The sequence below is a fragment of the Rhea pennata genome, chromosome 2 (genome assembly GCF_028389875.1).
Source record: "Rhea pennata isolate bPtePen1 chromosome 2, bPtePen1.pri, whole genome shotgun sequence".
NCBI classification, from domain to species: Eukaryota; Metazoa; Chordata; class Aves; order Rheiformes; family Rheidae; genus Rhea; species Rhea pennata.
This window is the reverse complement of record NC_084664.1, coordinates 119,735,816-119,761,268: the sequence shown is the minus strand read 5'-3', so window position 1 is coordinate 119,761,268 and position 25,453 is coordinate 119,735,816. Positions and strand designations below refer to the sequence as shown.

General features: G+C 38.8%; 1 protein-coding gene across 5 annotated transcripts in view; it reads right to left on the bottom strand.

Moving 5' to 3' along the window:
* Nucleotides 1-25,453, bottom strand: part of ZNF704 (zinc finger protein 704) — a 111,416-nt gene that overhangs the window by 34,984 nt on the left and 50,979 nt on the right. For 4 of the 5 annotated variants that reach the window (XR_009957678.1, XR_009957677.1, XR_009957679.1 and 1 more), the window contains exons 3-4: nucleotides 5,913-6,016; nucleotides 1,442-1,674 (exon numbers count right to left, since the gene is read on the bottom strand). Coding sequence is in view for 1 of the 5 variants with exons in the window: in XM_062570250.1 (XP_062426234.1) it covers nucleotides 1,442-1,674; nucleotides 5,913-6,016 (337 nt within the window). In the remaining 4 variants the exon portion in view is untranslated. Of the gene's footprint in view, nucleotides 1-1,414; nucleotides 1,675-5,912; nucleotides 6,017-25,453 lie in introns of all 5 variants that reach the window. The other variant, XR_009957680.1, reaches the window with a different exon arrangement.

The following is a 25,453-nucleotide window of genomic DNA, read 5'->3' as shown; positions in this document are numbered from 1 at the left end:
TTACAGCCTTAAAGAAGAAACAAGCTGAACATTTTTTTTCCTCAGCTTCTAAAGGTACAAAGTTGTACTCAGATACAGTATCAGGTTGGGGCCAGAATGAAAAAATGGGGGAAATACAATTCTTCTGTGATAAAGCTTGGCAAGTAATACTATTATTCATCTAAATTAAACATTTGCCATACAGAGCAAAATCCGTGAGAACCAGAACAGGCAGTGCAATATATCTGTGGAGGCTATGTAAATAGAAATATTCAAAGACAACTTACATAATAATAAAGATGGCGGCTGTAAAACCATCTGTCTAATCATAGTTGAAGAATAAGAACGATGACAATAAGCATAACTTTAACTTAGAAGTAAAAGGCAAATCATTTCTGCATTCCTACCCCTTCCATCCTACCCCCATCCAATCCTCTGTCTTTAGCTAACATCCAGCTCTAACTTTTCATTTCTAGTAACAAGTATGCCCTCTAAAATAAATATATATTTATTTTTAGCATCAGGCAAAGGCATTTTACCTCCCTTCACCACAAAAGAGCAGTGTTGGTCAGCAAATCAGCAACTTCTGGAGCAAAATGATAAATCTGAACAGGTTTAAAAAATCATTAAAATTTCTTCCTGCTGGTGGTGAAGTAATTAACTCTCTCTGTCTGAGCCATAAATAAAGTCACTAAGGAAGAATAAATTCTCTGTTTTTCTCTTCCTTACAGAAAGCTCTTTTTCATCTTGCTATGTAAAATCTGTCCTGTTGTGTTAGGAGGGAGGAAAACTTGGACTAGTGCCATCTCTTTGTTTTCTTTTTCTTTGAGAGGAGCTTGCTTGCTAGCATAATGGTGCTTTTTGGTTTTTGTTTTAGACTTTTTTTTACATTGTGTTTTATTTATTTCACTTCTGGGTTCCTACCAAGGATAAATTTGGCCACTGCTAATACTGTATCAAAAGCCATCAGGTTTGATCTCTCTCTCCTTTTTTCACCTCATATGTTTGTGCAGAGAATGTTTCACAGTATTAAGGTATCTCAGATGCTGTCCGACTAGCAGCACTTTCAGGGAACAAGAAGTAATAAGGCCATATCCAGCCTTTGGAATGACATGTAAAGGCTGCCTGTTGCATCCTGAATACAAAGAATTTGCCAAAGTAGGATAGAAATCCCTCGGATGGCCAGAGGCAACACCTTCTGGAAATCACTTTACTGTTTTCTGAGCAGGAGGCTCTGCAGAACCTCACCATCTGCCAGCAAATATGTGGTGCTGATGGCAGCATGTGCAGTAACTGACTTGGTTCAATTAGACACAGTGACTAGGCTGATACCTTCATTAACTGTATGACTAGGAGAGATCTGCCCAAAGAGCTGTTTGAGTTATTTATTCCTTTCTTAGAGCACAGTAAGTCTAACAACATCCACTTTACCTACTTGTATGGAATTTAACATGAGGCTAACCTTTCTCTTCCTAGGAATGGGTTCATCAAAGAGAAGGTTGCTTGTTTCAGCTTCATCAATACCATCATCTGGCTGGGAAGGTGTTCGAAAAGCTTTGAAACTATCAGCTGACAGAGGCGGAGATGGGGTAGATGGGTTGGACTGATCACTGGGAGCGTTCCAGCTCCAGTATCCACTACTGCTGGTACTAGAAGGCACAAATCCTCCTTCTTTCCAAGATCCATTTAGGGATTCTGTGAAGAATAACAACAGCAGTCATCACAACAAATCTTCTTATATCATGTGGTAGGGCTATGGAGTTCTTTTATCTGAGGCTTAGATGCTATGCTGGTAATTAACTGTACCTTCAGTAAAGTGAAAGAATAGGATGTACAGAGGATGAGCACATCTGTCTCACTGCATTTGAATGACATTTACTAATACACAGGTTCCACACTTGATTTACAGGTATTTTGAAAAAACAAACAAGGAATTTTTCTAAAAAGAAATGCTGAGTCTGGAAAAATAATCTCTTCTGGAGCATAAACCATGATAACCAGTCAGATATTGCAAGCACAGTTAAAGAAAAACATTCAAATACATTCTTAAGGTTAAATATGAACACATGTCTGCAGTGAGGCATAAGTGCAAGATTCAGGTCATTGCACAGCCAATACGAGATCCCCTGGAAAGAGGACATACATTCTGAGTACCAGGATGCTAACTGGATCTGCAAAAACATAATCATCATCAAAGTGCTAGAAAACCATAATTATGCTCCAAAAACTTCTCCTAGTCTCCTAGTATACACGTCTTTGTCTAATTTGAATCTCTGTCAAATTTAGGTGGTACATATCCTTAGATTGACATCACTTTCTCTTCATAAAGGTGCACTGTTAAAACATCTGGTTCCAAAATTCATAGCCATTAAACATAGTTTCATTTTTTTTTTGCTCAGTAAAGGCATGAATTAGTGGTCTGGATTGGCATTTCACACTAAATGCTACCATACTAAACTGGCTAGATATTTGAAATCACTTTAAGTAATATACGTAGGTGCGTCTTCAGTGCTCACATTCAGAACCTAAATCATTTCCACTCCTACTCACAGAAGGAAACTTCTTCCTCACTACAGCATGTACCTTGACATTACGTAATAAGCCGATTCTCTAACTAGTAGGTTATTATATGATAAGGTGAGTGTGAGTAAGAGCATATTACAAAATCAGAGGTGTAGTCTGAGCTTTTGATACTTTGTGGTTTGACACTTCATGCATTGAGGTCCTCAGGTACTGGACACCAGATGGACACTTTTCTCAATGACTTAAGTGATTCAGGTGCTAACATCACTTGGGCATGCGTTCAGGGATGGTTTGGCAAGGTTTCTCCAGAACCCAGGTGCCAGTCTTACCAAGTCTTTCTAAATGACCCTATAGATGTTCAAACGGTTTGTGCAGTAAATGACCCTGTAGTTAACAAGGAAACAAAATATTTTATTTATTAGTGAATTGTTATCTAAGTGCGAGATAGGAGTCTTTTCAAGTCAGTGCCTGTATTTAAGAGTTCTACAGAAGTCACTCCTTCATTCCTTCTCAATGTCTTGCAAACAAGTAAAACTAATAACATCCGTAAGAAAATAATTTCCATCATCTGCTACAAAAAGCGTGACCCACAACCAATGAAATGAATGACTTTTTACCTCTAATTCTGTTGGCTTTGGACAAAGCTCTTCACTGTAATCACTACCTCCTCACAAAACAGAATTCAATGCTTCATCGTGTAAGCACATGTCTAAAAATATCTGCTTGCACAGTCAATAGCGAAGTCTCTGCACTGATCAAAAACAACCACCAAAATTCCTAACTGGAAAATGACCTATAAATTTCTTATAGCTAATAAATTAATATATGAAAATGTAATGGTTTGGTTCATGATTACAGACCTTCAGACTTTCATATGACTGTAATTGAGGTGTTTTTTAAGTATTTGTACTTGAGTCTCATGCCAAAGCTAAGAAGCAAATCTGGTATCAGCTTGTGAACTTAGCATAGCTTAGAATTCCTGTTTGTTCAGAAAAACAAAGGAAACAATATTCTTTAAACTATTATTTTTTGACACATTTATGGTAGTACTTTGTATTCTCTGACTTTACAGCTTCTCTTCACCTTGCTAAGTAAGAGATTTAAATCAATTTAAAGTAATACGTAAAAGACAGGATAAGGTTGACAACAGGAAGAAAACAAACACTGGTTCTCATTAACGCTAACAAATCTGGCAGTGTAAAGGAGCTTAAAATATAAACAAATGCAACTTACTCCTATTCTGGGCTCTTTTCACATTGTTGGAGTTGTGTGAAAGAGAACCAGACCAAACATTACGGAGCTGCAGGGAAACCACGGCCAAACTCTGAAATAGTTTACATGGATAATTGTTCCCTTAATTACAGTGCTCCTTACTGCCTTTTTTTGGAAAAGGATGGTGATCCACAAAGAATTCAGCATTACTAAATTTGTATCTTGTATTATCATGAAGAACCTAGCACTGCAATACCAACTGGGTTCTAAATAATCAAATCTTCACTCTTTAATAAAAGTTTTTAATAAGTTTTAACTCAGGCAAAACTAAGATATTCATGAAGAATGTACCCAATGACAGTTTCAAAATTTTGTCTGAGACTACAGCAAACATGTGAATTACTTTTTCAGATTCAGAAAATATGCAAACAATATATATGCAGAAATATCAAAGAGCGCTCGGATTGCATGAAGAAATATCAAACGCAGTTAACAACTACCATTTGCCTATTAGCAATTCAAAAGGGCTTGTTTGGAAGATCTTTCCAATCACCAGCTACTAGCTAATGTGCCCTGACCGTCCTGACAACTTTCATCTGTAAATTTTTTAAGGTGATTGATACTGCCTCGTCTCACAGAAGATTACCACCAGGGATTACCAGGGGGTGCAAAGTGGGACTTGTACATGTCTCAGCCACTCCTGATCTCTGTCTGGCATATCGACACAAACCCACCCTCATCTGTGGTTTGAGCTACCAGTAGGGTAGCTGGAGTGTAGATATATTTTCTCCCTTTCATTGACCTTCCCAGAGGGCTGGTAACCACCAGTCCTGAGGCAGGACAAGTCACTGGGGACGTTACCATCAGAGATTTCCCAGGGCTTGTTTGTCAGGGGCACTGGCATTCTGCAAATACTTCTGGCTTTAAACATTTAGTAAATGCATGGAAAACATACACAGAGAAGAACCATGAAAATTCATGGCTAGACTTTCAGCTACGGAGCCAAGTGGATAAAATTAGTATTTTCTGGAAAGAAATGAAAAAAATATACTATTTTTCAAAAATCTTTGAAGTTGGGCCATGCCTCATAGTATAGACCCCTTTTTAATAAACGGATCATTCAGTGGAGCACCCTGACTGCATTAAGAATTGTAAAGACTAATTTCCTATTAATACACACATCAGTAAATACCCTTGCAGTGCTCCAATTATTTACAGTAGCAAGGTACTTACGATCTATTTAACAGCTGCAAATGAGAAAGAAAAGCCAGACTTACATGAACAACCCTAACAAGGGTGAGACATCCGAACAAGGGTATATGAGTTTAAGATTATTCCTTAAAATGTAACCTTTTTAAAAATGTCTTGTAACTGCAGTCAAGTTTGCACAAATTAATTACATTTTCTTAGCAATTTCATTATTATTCACTCACTTTTAGATTCATTTTTCTTAGTATGTCTTCCGCTGTTACAGTATTTCTGAATTTGATGGTAGACCATCACAGATTTACAAAAGATAACCAGCCCAACTGAGGATCTAAGCCTGCATGTGTGTAAATGGACCTGTATCACTGCAGACCTGCAGTGCATGGCCTCTCAGCCTAGGGCTGTGATCTGTGCAGAAAGAACTGCTTTGTCTCTTCAAAATGTTGAACACAATCTGATCAGATTTCATGGTGTGGGGAGAAGAAAAACTGCTGTCATATTTGCTACATATGTGCAGATGCACATCAACTGGAAACTACCATTTCAGAGAGATCAGATATTCTACGGCGGTAATTTCCCCTTCCTTTTATTTCAGCCCAAAGAGGAACACCTACAGTTTCATACACTGGGGCAGCTCTTTAGTTACTCAAGAGGTTTGTTCTCATTTCTGCCAATACTGCAACAAAGACCTCTGCTAGGATAGAGCAAATCTCAGTATTATCATAGCATGCAAGTCACTGCCAGAAGATAACCACTCACACTCGCACCACCACTGCCACTGCTCCTTGTCATCTAGGCCAACAGATCACTACATAATGGTATGATCAGACAACTACTCTTTTCTTTTTTATCTGAATTTCTACCAGTCGTACAGATAAGGACTTCAGAGTCTTCCTCTATATGTACTCCATTCCTAAGTTTTCAGTTTTCCAGTACAACACAATCATACTCCTTCTTGCAGCCCCTGCCCAAGAGTTACTCTGAAGGCTTACCATTGGGTCGGATAGGAGGGCTGCGAACCAAAGGGCTGGTGGATAAACTGGTTAGTACCATGGCTGCTGTTACTTTATCCATGTCCAGTTCTTCTGAAGATTTTCTGAAACACAGTGAATGGGAGGCAGGAAACAGATCAGCAATTTTTCTTTTCTTTTCTTTTTTTTTTTTTAAGTGTTTTTCATAACAGACTAAATCCTAAGAGAGCAGAGGACAGTAACCAAAGTATGCTACCAAACAGAGTTCTGAAAGATTTGGTCTTCAGCCAACCTGAGGACACTGTGTGACTACTTTAAGCATATCAGCTTAATGTAAATGGGAAAAACACTGGAAAAGAGAATAGGTCTTCATTGTTGTCAGGATTTGCTGTGACCCTCTATTAGTTTGACTCAGTTCCTTATCTCAGAATTTCAGCTATTTGTATGCTTAAAGATAAGTGTGTGTTTAATGGTTTCTTTTGGGATGAAGACACAGAGATGCAAAACTAGGTAAGATTACTAGTAACAGTAATAACATACGCTATTCTCTGTAGGATGAGGAAGAACCAGGAAATAGAACTTAGGGATCACATTTTTTCTTTGTTGCTTCTGCTTAATGTTATTAATCTTCCTGTGCTCTCTCTGAAAGTCTAATGATTTTTTTTCTAATCAGATTATAAACAATCATTTAAGATCCACATACACAAATCATGTCCACTTCACCTTCACTGTCAATTACTTTTAAACATCTATTTTGACCATACAACCAGCCACAATCAAGGGGCAAGATTTCATGAGACAAACAACTAACAGCACATTGCTACTGAAAAGGGTGGTCTCTGACCAGACCTTCACCCATCCTAACCAAGGCCTCCCACTGCTATTCTTGGGCCAATTCTGGCAATCATCACACACACTATGGGCCAATTCAGCTTGTTACAGAAAACTACTGTAGTAAAAGAATTTTCTGCTGATTTAATGGGCCGAATCAGTTCATCAAAGGTTTAGCATTGAGTGTGTGAGCTGACAGAAAAACATATGCAGGGTAGGGGCAGAAGAAGGAAAGTAAAGGGTTAAGTTAGCTCACCCTACTTGTGAATCAATATTTGATTCCCACAGTAAAGATTAACAGGTTCTGGGAAAATCAGCAGACAGGCAGAGGCCAGGAATCATTTTAGCACATTGCACTGAAGTCAAGACAGGAAAGAACTCTGCACATTTGGCAGCAACTAGCCAAATATATCCACATACACCAACCACTCCATAAAAGTTTCTGTAGCACCACAGGGCACAGTATCTCTTCCCTGATGAAGCAAGGAATAATAAGGGACAGGAGAGCAGAGAGATTTTTCCAAGAGAAGGAGGAGAGGATCTGGAGACAAAGCATATCACAGGAAATCAGGCTGCAGTGATCCACTGCTCAAAGAATGACTTTTTTTTTTTTTTTTAATGATGAAGAATTTTCTTTGGCTGTAAAAATGCTTCTCTGTGCCACATTTGGGAAAAAAGTGATGGTAACTTTCTTCCTAACAGGTTAACAGTACAATGTACAATTTCTGATGAGTGAATATACCAAAAAAGCAAAAAATATATCCCCCCAAACCCATAAAAATACCCCCCAAAATCACTAGGTTTAGCATACTTTTCCCTTCCCTCCTTTTATGAACATGGAATCAAGACAGGGAGCTTCCTTTAAACATTCACTCATCTGAGTATACAAGACTATCTTCTCATTTATTAGAGACCACTGCATTTGTTCTTACAAAAGGGTACTTTCCTTTTTTTATTGTGCATTGTGGGGTTTCTAGAATTTCATTTGTTCCCTGTCAAGAACTCTATTTAAGTGACTAGGAGGGGGTCTTTATTATATCCAAAAATGAGAAGAACTATCTGATGTTTTTCATAAACTGTTGTTCTGTAAGTCACCAGGAGAAATAGGATATGCTGGTTGCAGTGCCCTTTCCAGAGTCTCATTTGTTGTTTCCTGTTGTTTCAAATTGGAATTTGCTGGGATGGTACATAAAACTCACAAGCTGTCTGAAACATTTCAGCTGCAAAGTTTATCTGCTGACCTGTGTGAAGTTCTCCCAAACTGTCTGAAAGACTCATTTACTCAAAACTCTGATACAGTCAAAGCTTTTAATGTTTTACTGAGTAAACCTCAAACTGTCTGATGAAACTGCAATCTACTTTCTGGCTGATGCCAGGACTTGCACAAATGCCTACCAACATTTTCCCATGCTGCACAAAAGCTTAGTTCTCAGGACTGTCTTTTACAACACATCAGTGCCTGCAACTGATACACTGATGACAGCGACTGCTACATTCTGATTATATCCACAGAAATTCTCCTTTCGTCCAGCTAAGATTTTTTTAAAAATACATCATGACCAAATATTTGAAAAGGTCTCGGATATCTCCTATAATCAGCTAATACCTGAAGCCATCACCCATTAGTTCCTCTCATGTGCAAAGCAATATTTCACTTGGATTGTCAAGTTCCTCTGGGCCCAGAAGACCTTTCCTAGAGATGACGTGGAGCTGCTAAATTTCTGAAGACCAATCCTGCCAGGTGATTTTCCAATTACCTAATAATCCAGTATGGAAGTCCTCTCTGAGAAGGAGGAATAGCTGTTCTGAAATTCACCCATGCAACTCTACACTGGCAGTCCCTACTCACTTATCCTGATGTGGATGAACCAGTAATATTAGGACGTGATGAGGAATAAACAACCACAGGTTCCTGATATGACTGAAAGTACAATTGCTTACATACTCTAGCATGTACAATCAGCCTTCCAACAAGGATGTTCTGTATGTGGCAACAGGATTAACATGCTCATGTCCAGACCTCCGCAGAATTGCAAAACCCAGCTACAGCAGCTGTTGCAAGTATTTGCTGAGTTGATGTTAAGATTCCAGAGTCTAAAGACCCAGTGCTAATCCAAAACACAAAGTTCCTCCATACAAACAATGATAATCCATAGATTTAACTTCTTTTGGCTTCCTTGTACTGATGCATTATTTTATTCTCCTCTATAATGACTCAGACTGTTGCTCTAAAAAAACAACCTTCTCACTGTTATTTTGTCAATAATGCCCTAAAATTGTCAGCATTGGCATCTGTGTCTAAGATGAAACTTGTCTGAAACACAAGTAGGCAGAGGGCAGGAATAGTTGTAAAAACCCTTTCCATTTCTGAACATGGTAAATCACACTCTTGAAATTGCTGGAATGCTTTTTTTTCCATACCCAATCTAGCGAATATTTTTTCAATAGAGAAAGCCCAAATAAATAAAACCTCTGATTTTTTTCTCTGACCATTTTGAATCACAGCTGCCTTTTACTACTTACTGCTTCTCAGATGCATTCAGCAAAAAAGGAATGATCCATTTTTTTATTCCTAGCCACAAGAATTTTAACAGCTACAAGTCATAGCTTACATGAATCTGCTCCCAAACATATTTTTATACTTTGGCTCACAACAGTAAACACGCATATTTCATATACCATTCAGGCAGCACCACTGCAGGAACAGCCGCATTCAAGAGAGAGGCAAAGCATAAAACTGAAGACAGGAACCACATACGCCTTCTGCATTCAGTCGGCATCACATGCAAGTCAGTGCCTTAAGAGTGCTCCAGTCTTTTCCAGCTTTCTCTACTGGTAAGTTGAAACTGCATGCAGCTGTTCATTGGTATTAGTAGTCAGAAGTGAGAAAAACTTGAATTACAAACCAACTGGTTACAAACCACTTATTGCATTACTGTTAAGGTGAATTTTTACAGACTAAAGTTGTGATCCCTGACATTGATTATACTGTTATTAGGTACAATGAAATCTAAACCAGTTATAAAACCATCTGCTACACCAGCTACGAAGATTTCTTGCTTTAATTCCAAATCCTGGTTTTCAAACTTACTCCCTCAACTTCTGGATGGATATAATTGTGTCAGTCCAGGTTGCACATGAAGTCAAACGGTTTTGGATCCTTTATTTCTGAATCTTTGTATCAGTTTCCAGAATCCCCACAGCACTTCATAAATGCAAACACAATAGGTGAATTTTAATGAACTAGCTCAGATCTAAGCAGCTGAAGTTAGAGGACCACAGGGACAGATCTTTCATCACCATTCTATGTCCTTTGCCTTCATATTTTCCTCTTCCTCAGCAGAAAGACTGTTTTCAGTTGATCCCTATAATAATCCATCCTGGCCAAATTGGTATTTAAGATAGTCCTCTTTTTAATAGTCAAACACAAATTAAATCCAGTTGATCCTCTCATTTTCATTCATTTCCCTAGTTTTGGTGATGAATTTACCACTTCTTTGAAAATCATTTAATAACGTTAAGAAACTACTAACATCCCTCTCTTTCTCAGGCAGAGTTCTCTGAGGAGAGGGAAGACTGGATTTAAGATCCAAAAGAGGAGCAAAAGAAAGTAAAAGAAAAGGCCAAGGCTAGGTAGCTGTCCCAGCTGTTCAACTGCTGACTTACATAAGAGGCTTTTCGCAGATGCCGCACCAAAACAAGTCTCTGCAGATAGTCGCTCACCGCCAGCTTGAACCAGCCCGGAACAAGACTTTCGGGGCAGTCAGTTCTGCAGCACCACCAGGACTGTTCGGCCCTGACTGTACACCTTCTGTAAGCCCTCAGAGGCCTTCATGTGGTTTGGATCTTGAATGGATCTAAATCAGCCCTGAGGGAGGTACGCTCTTTTGCTTCTGTATTATTTGATCAGGGACTGCCTGAGCTATCCTCTCAAAAAGCCCTTGAGGGTTGTTGTTAGCCAGGTAGAAAAATGCTAAAATATCTAATTTCCAACTGTCACATTTCATCAGCCAGTAGCTGACTCCGTTATGACCCTTGTTTCCTTCTGCAACTCAATTAGTCATTTCTGATTCAAGTTTGATGCAATTTTGACACAAGTTTTTAATGCAAATCATCTCTATTAGTAACTTTATGGTTAGCTGGAGTTTTCTTAATCTTCCATTTGTGAAAAGTTACAAGAGCCCTCTTCAATCCACATTCTAACCACTTACTACAAATTTGTTCAATTTTTGGACTTATATATATACCTCCTTTTTTTAATCCAACACACACCTAAGCTTGTTTTTTTTTTTTTAATCCATTACAAAATTGATTCTTATTTTAAATTCTTTGGCCTATCCTTGATTTCTTTAAGCAACTTTTATTACTTGTTTGGCTAAGATCGAAAAGCCTGAAATTTTTCTTCTTGGAAAAACTGGGTCCTGGGCCTGGTACTTTACTTCTTTTAGCAGAAAAACTGGTAATGGAAGCAGATGTTTTTGATACAACTGACATTGTAGAGAAGGACACATCAAGTTCTTCTTCATAAGTATAGGAAAAATCCAAACAGTCAGAAATTTGTTTTCCCTGTGCACAACTCCACACCTTTTGGTTAAATCCGTGACCTCCAACCCCCACCTCTAATCCAGTGATGCTGAAATCAATGAGATCCAGGTTCAGCGCATGCAACAAGCCCTCCTATGCTCCAGTGTGTCTGCACCCGCACTGCCCCAACCCACGCTAAGCACAGCCCGGGCTGCCTTTACTCACCTGGGCTCGGCATAGAGCTTAGCATCAGTGCTACCACCTCAGGGAAGGCGAGAGGGGGAAGAGCAGCAGCAGCATCCCACAGCAGACAGGACACAGCTGCAGTGTTATGTTAGCTGGCTCCTGTTGTCCACCCAAAACCAGCCTATGAGAGTGGTTCACAGAACACCCTGATCTTTTGTTACGGAATTATGACATAAATAAGCATGCATTAATTTGCTACAGCCAGGACAAAATAACAGCATATTGAAAATGTTTACTTTCTCTCATATTTGTACTTCTAAACACTCCTTAAAGAGGCCTCAAAGTCTTACTTTGACCACCTAATTATAAGCACATCACATTGATTCAGTCAAACTGAGCATACCCATCACTGATAAACATGTTGTTACAAGCTCTTGTATACCAAAAATGTGATCTGTAATATAACGAATTATGGCAACTGATGTACTAGTAATGAAAAAAGTATTTGTGAATGAAGGGAAAATCCTAAATCTGCATTACACTTTAAAGGTACAATGAAAAGATTTTAGGTTTCTTCAGTTGATCATTAATGGCAAAGTCAACACCCTAACAAGGAAACAGTAAGGAAAGACTGGTTGTTTTCTAGAATGGTTCCAGATATCTAAAGTAACTGAAACCACTCTTCTATTTTGAGCAAAGAGCTACAAAGTTGTGCTGCAAAATATTATTAATTCATACAATAATTTACATTTAAAGTAATATTTGGTTAATGTTCTAACAATTTAAAGCACTGATAGAGTAGAGAAAAATAAATGAACTAATCTTGCTCACTGCTGCTATGTTTTGTTGTTAAAAATTAACCTGCTAGCCAAAGACAAAAGCAAAAATTATACAAAGAATGATCCATGTAAACAGTCAAAGAGATCCAGAGCATTCTTTGGTAAAAGCTGGAACTTTTTACAGTGAAGCAAAAAGCAATAGGAAATATTTTTCAAAGATTAGATTAAATCAGTATAGTGCTACAATGATACATTTTAAGAGATAAGGGTGCATTACCATTTACATGGCTATAAAGTGAACTGATGGTTGATCCAAAGCACAAACACAATAACATGATGCATTAATTTGAAGTTCTGTCTTTGCTCATCATGGGCAGACATAACATTAAACTTTTCCACCCTAACTCTCTGATACTTGAAGACTGCTTCAGAAGGCCCCTTCTGAATACCCCTCTGTTGTTCTGATTATATACAAGCAATTTCTCAGGATACCCACAGCAACCAGAAATTAACTACAATCAAAATCTTCATTGTACAGATACAGGAACTTTTCTTCCAAAAATCATATACCTGAACTTATCATGAAAAAAATAAAAGGTGTCAAAGCCCACCTCAAATCTCTCCAACTCCCTCTGGCTCATAGATCTTGTGCTACAATTATTCAAAGGATCTTTCTAAGTCTGGCTGTTAGAGATTGAGGAGAGCTTATAGAACAACCGGTTGTGCAGTTATACACTTTCTATCTAGACTATAGTGGTTTAAAGAAAATGAAAAGCCTCTGAAAAGTAGTTATACGATACAAGGGACATTACTGACAAAGTGGTTCTCAGCATCCTAGAATAGAGAAATTTAACAGTAGAATCCAGGAGGAAGCAATCTGTAATAAAGGAGTGTTTCTCATAGTCTGTTCTTTCTCCTTACATCAGACAATGCAATCACCTTCCCTCTGCCCAAGAAAAAAGACTCTGTAAAAGGAGTCCTATTTTTTTCAAGCTCTTATCATTTAAAGCACTAGCATTTTACAGAAAATAATATATTCTTTTTCTACAATGATGTTATAGATTTATATAACCAAGAAAAGATGAGGATTCAATTCTGTAAGGTGGGAGATTACCCACTGACATGGTTACACAGAATCATAGAATCAGCAAGGTTGGAAGGGACCGGCTAGTCCAAACCCCCTGCTCAAGCAGGGTCACCTAGAGCATGTTGCACAGGATTATGTCCGGGAAGGTTTTTAAGATCTCCAGAGGAGACTCCACAACCTCTCTGGGCAACCTGGTCCAGTGCTCTGCCACTCTCACAGGGAAGAAATTCCCCCTCACGGTCAGGCAGAACTTCCTGTGCTTCAATTTCTGCCCATTGCCTCTTGTCCTGTCACATGGGACAACTGAAAAGAGTTTGTCCCCATGCCCTTGACACCCTCCCTTCAGGTACTTGTACACACTGATAAGATCCCCCCTCAGGCTTCTCTTCCCCAGGCTGAAGAGGCCCAGCTCTCGCAGCCGTTCCTCATAGGGCAGGTGCTCCAACCCTCTGAGCATCTTCGTATCCCTACGCTGGACTCTCTCCAGTATCTCCAAGTCTCTCTTGTCCTGGGCAGCCCAGAACTGGATGCAGTACTCGAGATGAGACCTCCCCAGGGCTGAGTAGAGGGGCAGGATCACCTCTCTTGACCTGCTGAAAACACTCTTCCTAATGCACCCCAGGATACCAGTGGCCTTCCTGGCCACAAGGACGCATTGATGGCTCATGGTCAACTTGTCATCCACCAGCACTCCCAGGTCCTTCTTGGCAGAGGGTCAGCCCCTAGCTTGTACTGGTGCCTAGGGTTATTTCTACCTAGGTGCAGGACTCTGCACTTGCCCTTGTTGAACCTCAGGAGGTTCCTCTCCGCCCAGCTCTCCAGCCTGTCCAAGTCTCTCTGAATGGCAGCACAGCCCTCAGGTGTATCAGCCACTCCTCCAAGCCTGGTATCATCGGCAAACTTGCTGAGGAGGCACTCTGTCTCCTCATCCAGGTCACTGATGAAGAAGTTGAACAGGATGGGACCCAGTACTGAGCCCTGGGGGACGCCACTACCCACAGGTCTCCAACTAGACTCCACGGCACTGATGACGAACCTCTGAGCTCTGCCTTTCAGCCAGTTCTCAATCCACCTCACTGTCCAATCGTCTAACCCACACTTCCTGAGCTTATCTAGGAGGATGTTATGGGAGACAGTGTCAAAAGCCTTGCTGAAGTCATCATGACGACAATGTCCACTGCTCTGCCCTCATCTACCCAGCCAGTCATTCCATCGTAGAAAGCTATCAGAATCTTTAAGCATGATTTCCCCTTGGTGAATCCATGCTGACTACTCCTGATCACCTTCTTTTCCTCCACATGCTTAGAGATGACATCCACGATGAGCTGTTCCATCACCTTTCCAGGCATGAAGGTGAGGCTGACCGGCTTGTAGTTTCTTGGGTTCTCCTTCTTGCCCTTTCTGAAGACTGGAGGGACGTTAGCTTTCTTCCAGTCTTCAGGCACCTCTCCAGTTCTCCATGACCTTCCAGAGATGATAGAGTGGCCTGGCAACAACATCCATCAGCTCCCTCAGTACCTGGGGGTGCATCTCGTCAGGGGTCATGGATTTGGGGGATCAGGTTTGCCTAAATGATCTCTAACCCGGTCTTCCTTGACAAAAGACTTTCTCTCCTATCTCCAGGGTCTGGGATTCTTGAGGGCTGCCCTTAGCAGTGAAGACTGAAGCAAAGAAGGCATTCAATAATTCTACTTTCTCTGTATCCTTTGTCACCATGGCACCCATCCCATTCAGTAGCAGACCCACATTTTCCCTAGCCTTCCTCTTGCTACTGATGTATGTGAAGAACCCCTTCTTGTTGTCCTTGACATCCCTTGCCAGATCTAAATCCAAATGGGTCTTAGCCTTCCTCATCACATCCCGGCATACTCTGACAGCATTCCTATATTCCTCCTAAACGGCCTGTCCTTTTTTCCACATTCTATATGTGGAAATTACCATGGCTTGACTTCCACAGAGCTTTCCCATACAGGGTGTCTCTCCTTTTCCCACCCTTCCTGAAGCCCATCAAAGCCAGGCAGTGACCTGATGCTAGCCTGTCCTCAGGAGCATCTGGATTCCTTTCATAATGACTTTCTCCTCTCTGACAGGATACAAGTCAGTAAGTGCTACAGTAACTGATTTTTAGACTATTAACAACACTAGACCTCTGTGGGAAGCCGTAGCATAGCCTGAACCAGAAGGGCAACAGTTTTACCACTGACGGGATCCCAGGTTACTGTGATTTCTGCGGCATCTGATACAAACGGATCCCAAAGACAAGCTCTGCTACCTCTGTCCCCACTAAAGTGCTGCCACAATAGTAGTTGCTCTGAAGTCTAAGATTTACCAGAAAAGTCTACTTAAGGAGAAGTCTGCAAAACGTATGGAAAATACCTTTTTATTAGAAGTCTGTTTCTCACTGTTTCTTAAGAATCTAGTCTGGCTTCCTTAAAGTCAATCTGAATTTCAAATCCATTCAAATGGGAAGATGACTGAGCTCTAGGTCTCATTCTCTGGTTTAGAAAATACAATACATTAGAGATCAATGTGTTTGTAGGTGGGGGAGAAAGGATGGATAGTAAAACACTGCTGTAATTATTGGCCAGTGATAAGGTCTACAGTTTTTAAATGCTCTGCATAAATGGGAATAGTTGAACAAGCCAGATTCAACATAGGAAGATAAGCTGTAGTTTACATGAACAATTTAATCTATATATTGGGAAAGATGATCTAATAAGTAATTTTTACTTTCCAAACAGCCCCAATTTATCAGCAGAGCTTATCTGGTGAAGAGCCCTCAGGCCTGTAACAGAAGTTGAAGTAAGAGTATGACATAAAAATAGTCCACTTCAAAACAGAGCAATCAAATAAATGATAATCATTTGATACATTATATGCACAAAGCAAAAATTTAGTTCAGAAAGGAATTAAAGAATCCTGCAGAGAACCACTATCCCTTACGGTCACTGGCAGTCCTTGAAGATTTTCTGGGAAGACTTTCTGTTCTATCTCATCTATTTTAAAGGCCACTTGCTGATGCAATAAACAAGTCAGTCTCTACAAACCAAGACTTAAAATTGATCTGAAGCTATAGACAAATTATTCGAAATATTATCCAATCCATTCATGTTCATTCCTTCTCTGCATTTGCTTTATGTTACTGTTCTAGCTTGTTCATAGACATATTTACTTTCGTAAGTAAGATCACTTTTATGAGGTACTGTTTACATAAAGTTACACTTAGCACTGATTTGTTCTTTGGAAAAAGCACCTAGACCACTTGCTACAATGCCCAAGAAGTACAGTTCAGCACAATGCAAACTTTTATGCTGGTAACAGAAAGAAGTGGAAACTAAAAAAGAAGGTCTCAGTGTATAACATGTACCAAGAACTGTGTAAAGAAGTGTTGAGATGTGTTAAGGGAATAGCTGATACCAACTGATACCATAAAAAGAGGAAAAGACATGCAGCTTCTCAAGGGAGCTTGAGTTCACTACCAAGTTTCCTGATGAAGTGCAGTATTGTTTACTACCCTCAGCTGGCCCTGCAGTCAGAACCATGCAAAAACAGAGTCATGCAAAAAATTATGTCTGGTATCTCTTTTTCACAACACTCTCACAGAGCCTTTTTACAAAATGATGTTTTCAGTAGATCTTCCTTAACCTTCTAGAGTAATTCTTTCATCAATGGTTAGCTGAAGATACCCTTATGGCAGATGCTACAGGAATTTTGTCTTTCCCAGGGTAAAATTCAAAATACAATACCAGAAACATTTTGCTCCTTCTTCTTCCTCCCCCTTATCTATCGCATACCATATGATTCCCACTTTGAATTAATTCAACATTGCCATAATATGTTTTAGAATATCAATGCAAACATACAGTTCTAGTAAATCTACAGGGAACAGACATGTCAGTTACTTGTTTATAGGCATATTGTTTAGTACAATTTATGTAAAAAAGCTGTTGTAATTTAATTTTAAAATAATATTCAACTGCTTTTTTTCTAAATGTATTAAAATAAACATTTTTCTAGTAAAATACATATTTATATTATTTTATTATATTTATTTATTATATATTATATATATAAGTATTATACTTTTAAAAGCTTTCAAGGGTATAGTATATTTCTAGACTTTTCCTTTCCCCAAAACCAAACAGTCACAGGGTTGCTATCTTTATGCTACATAACTACTAATACAAACTAGATGGAGAACACTTTGCTGAAATCCATCAGTTTCAAAAATAACCGCTAGTTTTTGTTTGCTGTTAATAGTTATATGTTTAATCATTTTGAGCTATCTGATTTTTTTTATCTCATTTTTTCAAGCTAGAAACAAACAGATCTGAAAAGAAAAAAAAGCTACAGATTCTGAAAAATGGCTGTCCAGAGTTGTCAGTACTGTTCAATGAAATCTGAAGACTAGAGGCAAAAACACCTCAGCTCATCATCTGCTTCCTGCCAGGCTGAAATATAACATCCCAAAGAGTGCAATTTCCAAACATTAAGCCATAGTTTCTATGATATACATGAGCCAATAGGTCACAGTACTGTAAAGCATCTTCCTAGTGACTTCAGCAACCCAGGACACAGTTCAGTTCCTGCATACCACAGTTCACCACAAAACAAGCTAGGTTTTGGTCCTGTTCAACCCGTTAGAAACCTGCTTCTCACCAAGGAAGGCAGCGAGTTCAGCACAAGCTGGCTTATCTTGCGTCTCCACTCCCACCTTCTCCTCCTCCGTTTACCCATGATCTTCTAAAAATGTTGCAGTGCTACACTGCCAACAGCAACTAGTTGAAAGCTGTCTGTATACATTTACACAAGGTCCAGTGTAAAATATTCCAAATACGGCTCTGCAAATGTTTTTTTTTCAATTCCCTGATTGTCTGACTGGACCTTCTTCGTCTCTGGCCATGTGAGCATACCCGCCGTGAACAGAGCTGTCCCAGGTGTTCTTGATATGGTCTTGCCCTTATCTTATACAAGCACAGTATCATTTCCCTGTCTCTGTTGAAACCTCTACAATTTGCCTTTATTACCTCTGACTCACAAAGATAGCTCCATCACCTACAAACAACACCACACTACCTTTCTGAGAATTGTATACATTTAATGAAGTTGAAATTATTTAGTTGGAACTAATGAAACCCCAATGTATTTGTTTTTCTCTTTGAAAAGATAACAGAAATACTTTCATAAAAATTAAAAGGAAAAAAACATGAGTGACACATTTCTCTTCAACCTCATTACAGGCCAGATTTTGCTGAGTTCCTTTTACTTTTTTTTTTTTAAGATAAATCATTATGGGGATAATGGTACTTCCAGCTGATTTTCAGGAAGGTCAGTATTTGGTGCAAATATCAGGAAAGCATAAACACTCATATTGAATCAACTTTGTGGGTCATTTGGTCCAGCATTTTGTAGCCAGCCCTGGCTGTGTTTCAAACGAAGATGCAATAGGAAATTTCCCACAATGAATATACCATCTTATTCCCAGGAATTATGGATTTCCTTGTGTTTCTTGACGATGTTAAATATATATATATATATATATATATATACACACACACATATATATACATATACATACATATACATACATATACATATATATATATATATATATATATATATATATATATATATATCAGACCCCCACAGTTTTCTGCCAGCTATTGCCCTAGCTGATCTTTTCTTTCTCTATACTTTCAGGGCTTCTGTTGCATTCTATAGCAAAGAGCACTGTACTGTAATTATGTACTCAGGAGAAGACTATCACCTTTTATCAAACTTGATTTAGTTACTTTTCTGATTGTTTCAGCACTTTCACATTACAAGGCAGGGAGAGTAGATGTTCTCAGGGCAACTTTTGCTTATCACTGTTTTACTTGCTGTGACAGCCCCTCCTATTAATTTCTTTTTTGAGGTAAATGGCCACAAACTTCAGTGTTCCTTCACACCAAGTTGCTTACATGTTTATCAAGCCACAGTTCAGGATCCGTCCCACTGTTAAGGTGGAAAGATTAAAAGGGCTTCTGAATTACAGTGTCTCAACCAGCCAGAGACTTTGCCAATGTTCGATGTAATTTAAAGCAAACCACAGTTGCTCAAAATTACATGTGAATATATAATCAAATCCCCAGTGGCAAGAAATTGACATTACTGATTCTACACCATAAGCATTCAGGAGACAGATAAACTGATTTTCTGACTGCTTAGCAATGTGCTGAACAACTACAGAAGAATTGGGCTTTAGGAAAGGGTTGTCTTAGACTGCAGGCTGAAATAGATACCAAAATAAAATACATTAAAAATACACTCTGTTTTAATTAAAACCATAATGTAGATAATCCCCACTGTATACTCTCTTTGTACTGTATAAACCAATTTATGACGACATGTACTTTACCATTTTACCATTAGATATTTAGGATTCTTCTTCTTCTTCTTTTTTTTTTTTTTTTTTTTTTAATCTCACATTTACAGATGAGAAGTTTCTATAGTTTTGATAAAATGTACCAGAAAATTCAGGCTCATTCTGAACCTCAAAAGTACTGACACCAGAAGATCCTGAGGTCTAACCAACACAAACTGTCTCAACAAGGGCACCTGGTATTTGGAATCTCAAGAAACAAACATGGCAGAAAACAATCTCTTCTCTGAACCCTCTCTTAAATATATACCTTTTAAGTTAACCACTAATCTTCATTTTTGTCTTTAGAACAGTTGCTTGACTCTTTCACAGATCTCCTTTAACAACCTTCCTCCTTCCAGGAGAACCAAATACAAACCCACACATGATCATCTTCTCACTAGAGCTGAGAAGAGATCAGTCTTCTTATCCCACAATTTAAACATTTTTCCTTTGCTGCACTGGGATCAACTGAAGATATTTTTAAAACTGTGGATATCAAAACATATGCTACAGAATAACCAGAAATCTGACTGCCATTCAAGGAGATGGAGAATGCAGGCTTCAACTCTTGCTCATCTTGGTTCACGCCAGTCTCCAACTGTGTTGGAGTTGACTCACTTTTGACTCATTAAAGCTTAGCGATAACCTAGATTTTTGTTACCTATGTGAAGAGCCTGATTACTGGGTTATAGAAGTTTTCTTTCTCATTTTCTTTCTCTTAAGCTGCCATTCATCTGTGTTTCCCCAAATACGTTCTTTTTCCCCCTCTTAGAAATTTTGTTCAAGAAAGGAGCAGAAATTAAGAGGACTATGTACATTTATTGATGATTTTCAGATCACTGGAACTTGCAGCTCCAGTGTGAGACAATTCAATTCTACAGAACATACGCAGCAAGCCTGAAGCCTCTGGGAAGAGTGAGACCTTCAATGCACGAGCCAAAGGTGATTTATAATGCAAAGCCGCATCACAAGCTTTGGGTTTCCTGTGTCTGCAACAAACTGGTTGCACAGTGAATGTGCAGAAAGCTCAATGCTGCCTGCCTAAAAGCACACACTGACCTTCGCATGCTTGCTGTATAGTATATACATTTGACTGTTCAGGCTGTCCTGACAGCTCTTCACAAGAATATTTAGGTAATTTATATAAAGTAGAATGATTTCAACATGAGAATGACAAACTCTAGACTATCTAGACTATCTATTCTAGATGGCCGCCAGTATATGAGAGAGACATGGAGCTACTGGAGAGAGTCCAGCGTAGGGCTACAGAGATGATCAGAGGGCTGTAGCATCTCTATTCCTATGAGGAACGGCTGTGAGAGCTGGGCCTGTTTAGCCTGGAGAAGAGAAGATTGAGGGGGGAACCTTATCAATGTCTACAAACACCCTAAGGGAGGGTGTCGAGAGGATGGGGCCAGACTCTTTTCAGTTGTCCCGTGTGACAGGACAAGAGGCAATGGGCACAAACTGAACCACAGGAAGTTCCACCTGAACATGAGGAGGAATTTCTTCCCTGTGAGAGCGACAGAGCACTGGAACAGGTTGCCCAGAGAGGTTGTGGAGTCTCCTCTGGAGATCTTCAAGGCCCGCCTGGATGTAACCCTGTCTAACATGCTCTAGGTGACCCTGCTTGAGCAGGGGGGGTGGACTAGATGATCTCCAGAGGTCCCTTCCAACCTTACTGATTCTACGATTCTGTGATTCATGGATGACTCCTTCATTCTACAGATTTCTTCATTAGACAATGCTAATGTAAAGAAAATGCCATTCTTTAGTAACAGCCTGATGATCATTTAATAACCATCCTCCCCTGTAGAAGGGTCCTCTCTTGACCAGAAGCAATTAAAATAATTTCCCAGTATTTCTCAACTAGGCTGTTGTTCTCACAGGGTACAATTTTCAAGTCGCTGAAGGTCTGCATAGAGCAATGGTGGCAGATGAGGTCATTGTTTTGTTCCATTTATGTTAGGGTTATTTGTTAAAATGTCCTCCACCTCACTCTGAAATTTCCATTTTCTAAATTACATAAATTAAAAATCACATCAGACCTAGAGCTGCGCTTTCAAAACATGTCATGGGAATTTGTGAAAGCAAACGTCATATTTCACACAAATCTGGCAACGTTACAATTACAAGTGATCACGCTTGCTGAAATGGCATAAACTGGAAAGATTGGCCAGAATAGGGAACAGTATTATGTTGATGATCATAAAATAAAGAATGCATAACGAAGCAGTGATTCTGGGTGGTTCAGAGGTCTTTTTTCTGCTCAGAGGTAAATTGTATACTCAGTGGCTATTTTCCTAAGGGCACCACTACTTTGTATTATGCTGCATTAAAGATTGTCCAGAAAGTTGCCATAATTCACTTATACTATGCAACATCATTGTATCTTATCAGATCTCCTGGCCTACCTTAAACTAAAATGCATTGTATTTTGGGGAAAAAACACCAGTTAATATAGATTTACTAATTTATACATAATTCTACACTTAAAAAAATAGCAGCAAGCTGGTGGTGATTTATGACAATTATGGATAGAAACAATTTCTGTTTTAACCCACTGGGAAGTCATTCATGCTCCATGCAATTTCTGAGCTCAGTTTTTTTCACTCTCGATCCCCTCTTTGGGAGAAGCGAAAGCATTGCCCTTTTATAGAGAGAGAACAACGAAAAACATATACTTTTTATGTGTAGATTATGTATTTAAAATACATGTAATAATCCTGCCAGAACAAACCAGACCTTAAATTGGAATTTGACACTACCTGAGACTACTACTACTACAGTAATATCAAACTGTCAAACACAGGTTGCACAGTGAAGCAAGTGGGCAGATAACACACAATTTGAGAACAGGGAAAAGCTTTTGTTTTTAAGAATCTGCAATTGCCGATATACTAAACCCCTTCCAAGTGGCACAGGACCCCCAAAAAGCTGGGAGCCCAGATTTCCTGTCATGGTCCTCTCTAGAAGGATGAGAGAATGAGAATTAGGCAAGCCAAGTCTGCAAGTTACTGCTTTATCATTTGTTTCAAAATTGTTTACACATGATCTGTAATATCATTATAGGAAAAGACAACTGAAATAGATAACTGTATTTGAGTAAGATAAACACAGAATTTTTATGAAAAATAAAAACTGATGCAAATAATGCAAAAGTTATATTTTGCAATAAACTAGTCTAAACACACAAAATGATCAATTTAGATGAATTAAAACTGAAAGGAGGTATCAGGAATATCCCGATCAAAATGATTTTCCAATATGCTTTTAACCAGAAACATTTCTCTGTGCTATACTGTGTTTGCTCTGTGTGTATGTCTGTTTTACTTGAATGCCTTGCATTTAAAACAATGGAGTCACGGATGCGGTATCCAGTAGCTAAAGGCCACATCTGATTTAATTCTACTTTCGTCTTTAGCATTCTTGTCCTAAATTCATCCTTTTTTTCATTATGAGAAACTAAGCGAACTGTGGCTGACTGTTATCAAAGGGATAATGAGAATATACTATCCAGGCTCTGTCTAGTGGTTCAGCTTGTTCTCCAATTTGTTCTGTTAGATGGAAACACTCTTTGATAAGATCTGTATTTGTGTTACTGACTGTTTATTGGTCAAATCCTAACACTGTTGTACAGACTCAGTTATGGGAAAATTTTTCTTGTATTTTTAAAATACATAGCAGAGCATGCTTATTATTATTTTCTAATAAAGTGCTACTGTAAAAATATTATTAGTAATAATAACCATGACACAAAACAGCCAGTCCTTTATCATGGCTCTGATACTGTGCTCATGTTAACCAATCTTATACTTCAGTAAAGTTATTCCTGACACTGATAGGTATATAAACTACAATAATGCTCACCTAAAGAAATCACAACAAAAATCTAACTATGATGAAAATAGCTGTCTTATGGGACATTCATGGCTGTCCTATGGAAGCAGTATTCTGTACAAAAATACAAATGCAGATTGTCAGTTCTCCAAAATCATACTAAATAATTATGAAATGTCCAAGTCATGGTTGATATTATAACCATATTTCTACTTACTTTTATACAGAAAATATGCCACAGACTTTAATGAAAAGACGGTGTCATTTTCCATTACAGCATTCAATTCTCTTCCTATAGCCATATAAAGAAGCAGATTCTTTCCCAGCGTTAGACATAAATGTACAACATGTTTCATCATTTCTCTATGTTCATACTATTGTTACTGGCCTAATAGTCTAATTTCTCTGTATTCACAAAGTAAGTGTGCAAGAGACTGCACAATTGCAATGCCCTGTGTTAAAGAATAAGTTGAGAGTATTTATAGTCACAGAGGCTTTGACATTTAAATTTTCCCTAACTTTATTTAAATAATTCTTTTCATACATAACACATTGAATGGTGCCTCATTCTCCTGAATGCAAGGAAGCCTCTGAAGAGCACTGTTATTAGTTTAGTCTTAAAAGCATATCCATTAGGGCTGTAGGTCTGGGTATCTGAAGGCAACTGCCAATGTGAAACATACTGCTTCACATATCACTAGGCAGATGGTCCATAATTTCCATAAATTCAGATATTCTTTTCTCCTCAACTTTTCCCCTCTCATCTTAATCCCTCTGTTTTGTTGATGCCTTGCTCCAGTTCTCTTTTTCTCTCCTTTTTTAATTCATGCTGGCCTTCCTTCAGCAGACCTGCCTTTTCTTACAGCCCTCAGGGTATACTGAGGGAGGGGGAAAATCCTACCGCAATTTTATTAAAATTCAAAGGTTAGGATAAATAAAGTTCTTAATAGATAAATTAATAAATGAACAAATCCGTTAAGAAAACAGATTAAAAGGAGTAACCTAATTCTGAAAGCAGTTGGCAGTCAAGGTTTGATGTCTGCTTAACATCCACTTTGATCTAGCTCTCCGCAATATTGGACAAACAGAACCTCTTCCTTGTTGTTGCCCTGGGAACTCTCAGTTAAGATTTTAGCTGTTTGGGACAAGTGAGGTGATTTCTATGGAGAATTAATTACACTAGCTGGTCTTTGTTTTATTTCATCTCCATTGTAAGGTCCTTATACAACCTTATACTAATGGGAAGACAGAGGTAGAAATGTTTTGCTGAATACCCTTCCCATCTCATCCCCTTACCATCAAAAGCCCCCCCCCCCCCCCCCGGTCCCACTGGTATGGTATAGCTGATGTATGTCTCACAACCTGCCCCAGCAAAAAGTTCCCCTGGGTGACAGGAATTATTCTTCATCCCATATGAGACGTTTTTGCTGTTTGCAAATAGCAGCAAATCATAGCAGATGAGCAAATCTAGGCTCACATCTTTCTTTACAGCATGATGTCAATAAGGAAGCAAGTTTATCTTAATAGACTGTGCTATCTTCAATTTGTGAAAATATTCCTTTAGCTAACGTCAAAGCACTTGGCTCAAAAAGTCAAGAGCCAAGAGGAACAGGCTTTGGAAGTTAATCACTTGTGAGCTTAAGTCCATTAGAGAGGTAGTGTAACAACAGCTTGCAGATGAAAAGGATGACCTCCAAACACTGCAGGCTACCATTCCACTGCTGGAACTGTCAAATGTTTCATAAATGATCCAAAATACTCCCTTTCTACAGAAAAAGAAAATGCTGTTCTTATAACCTTGACCATTATGGCTACACCCTCAGTAGCAGATTCAACTCATGTCTCGGTTTGCATTATCAGAACGGTATTGATCACTGAGAGAGCACACAGAGAAAACAGATTAAAAATGAAA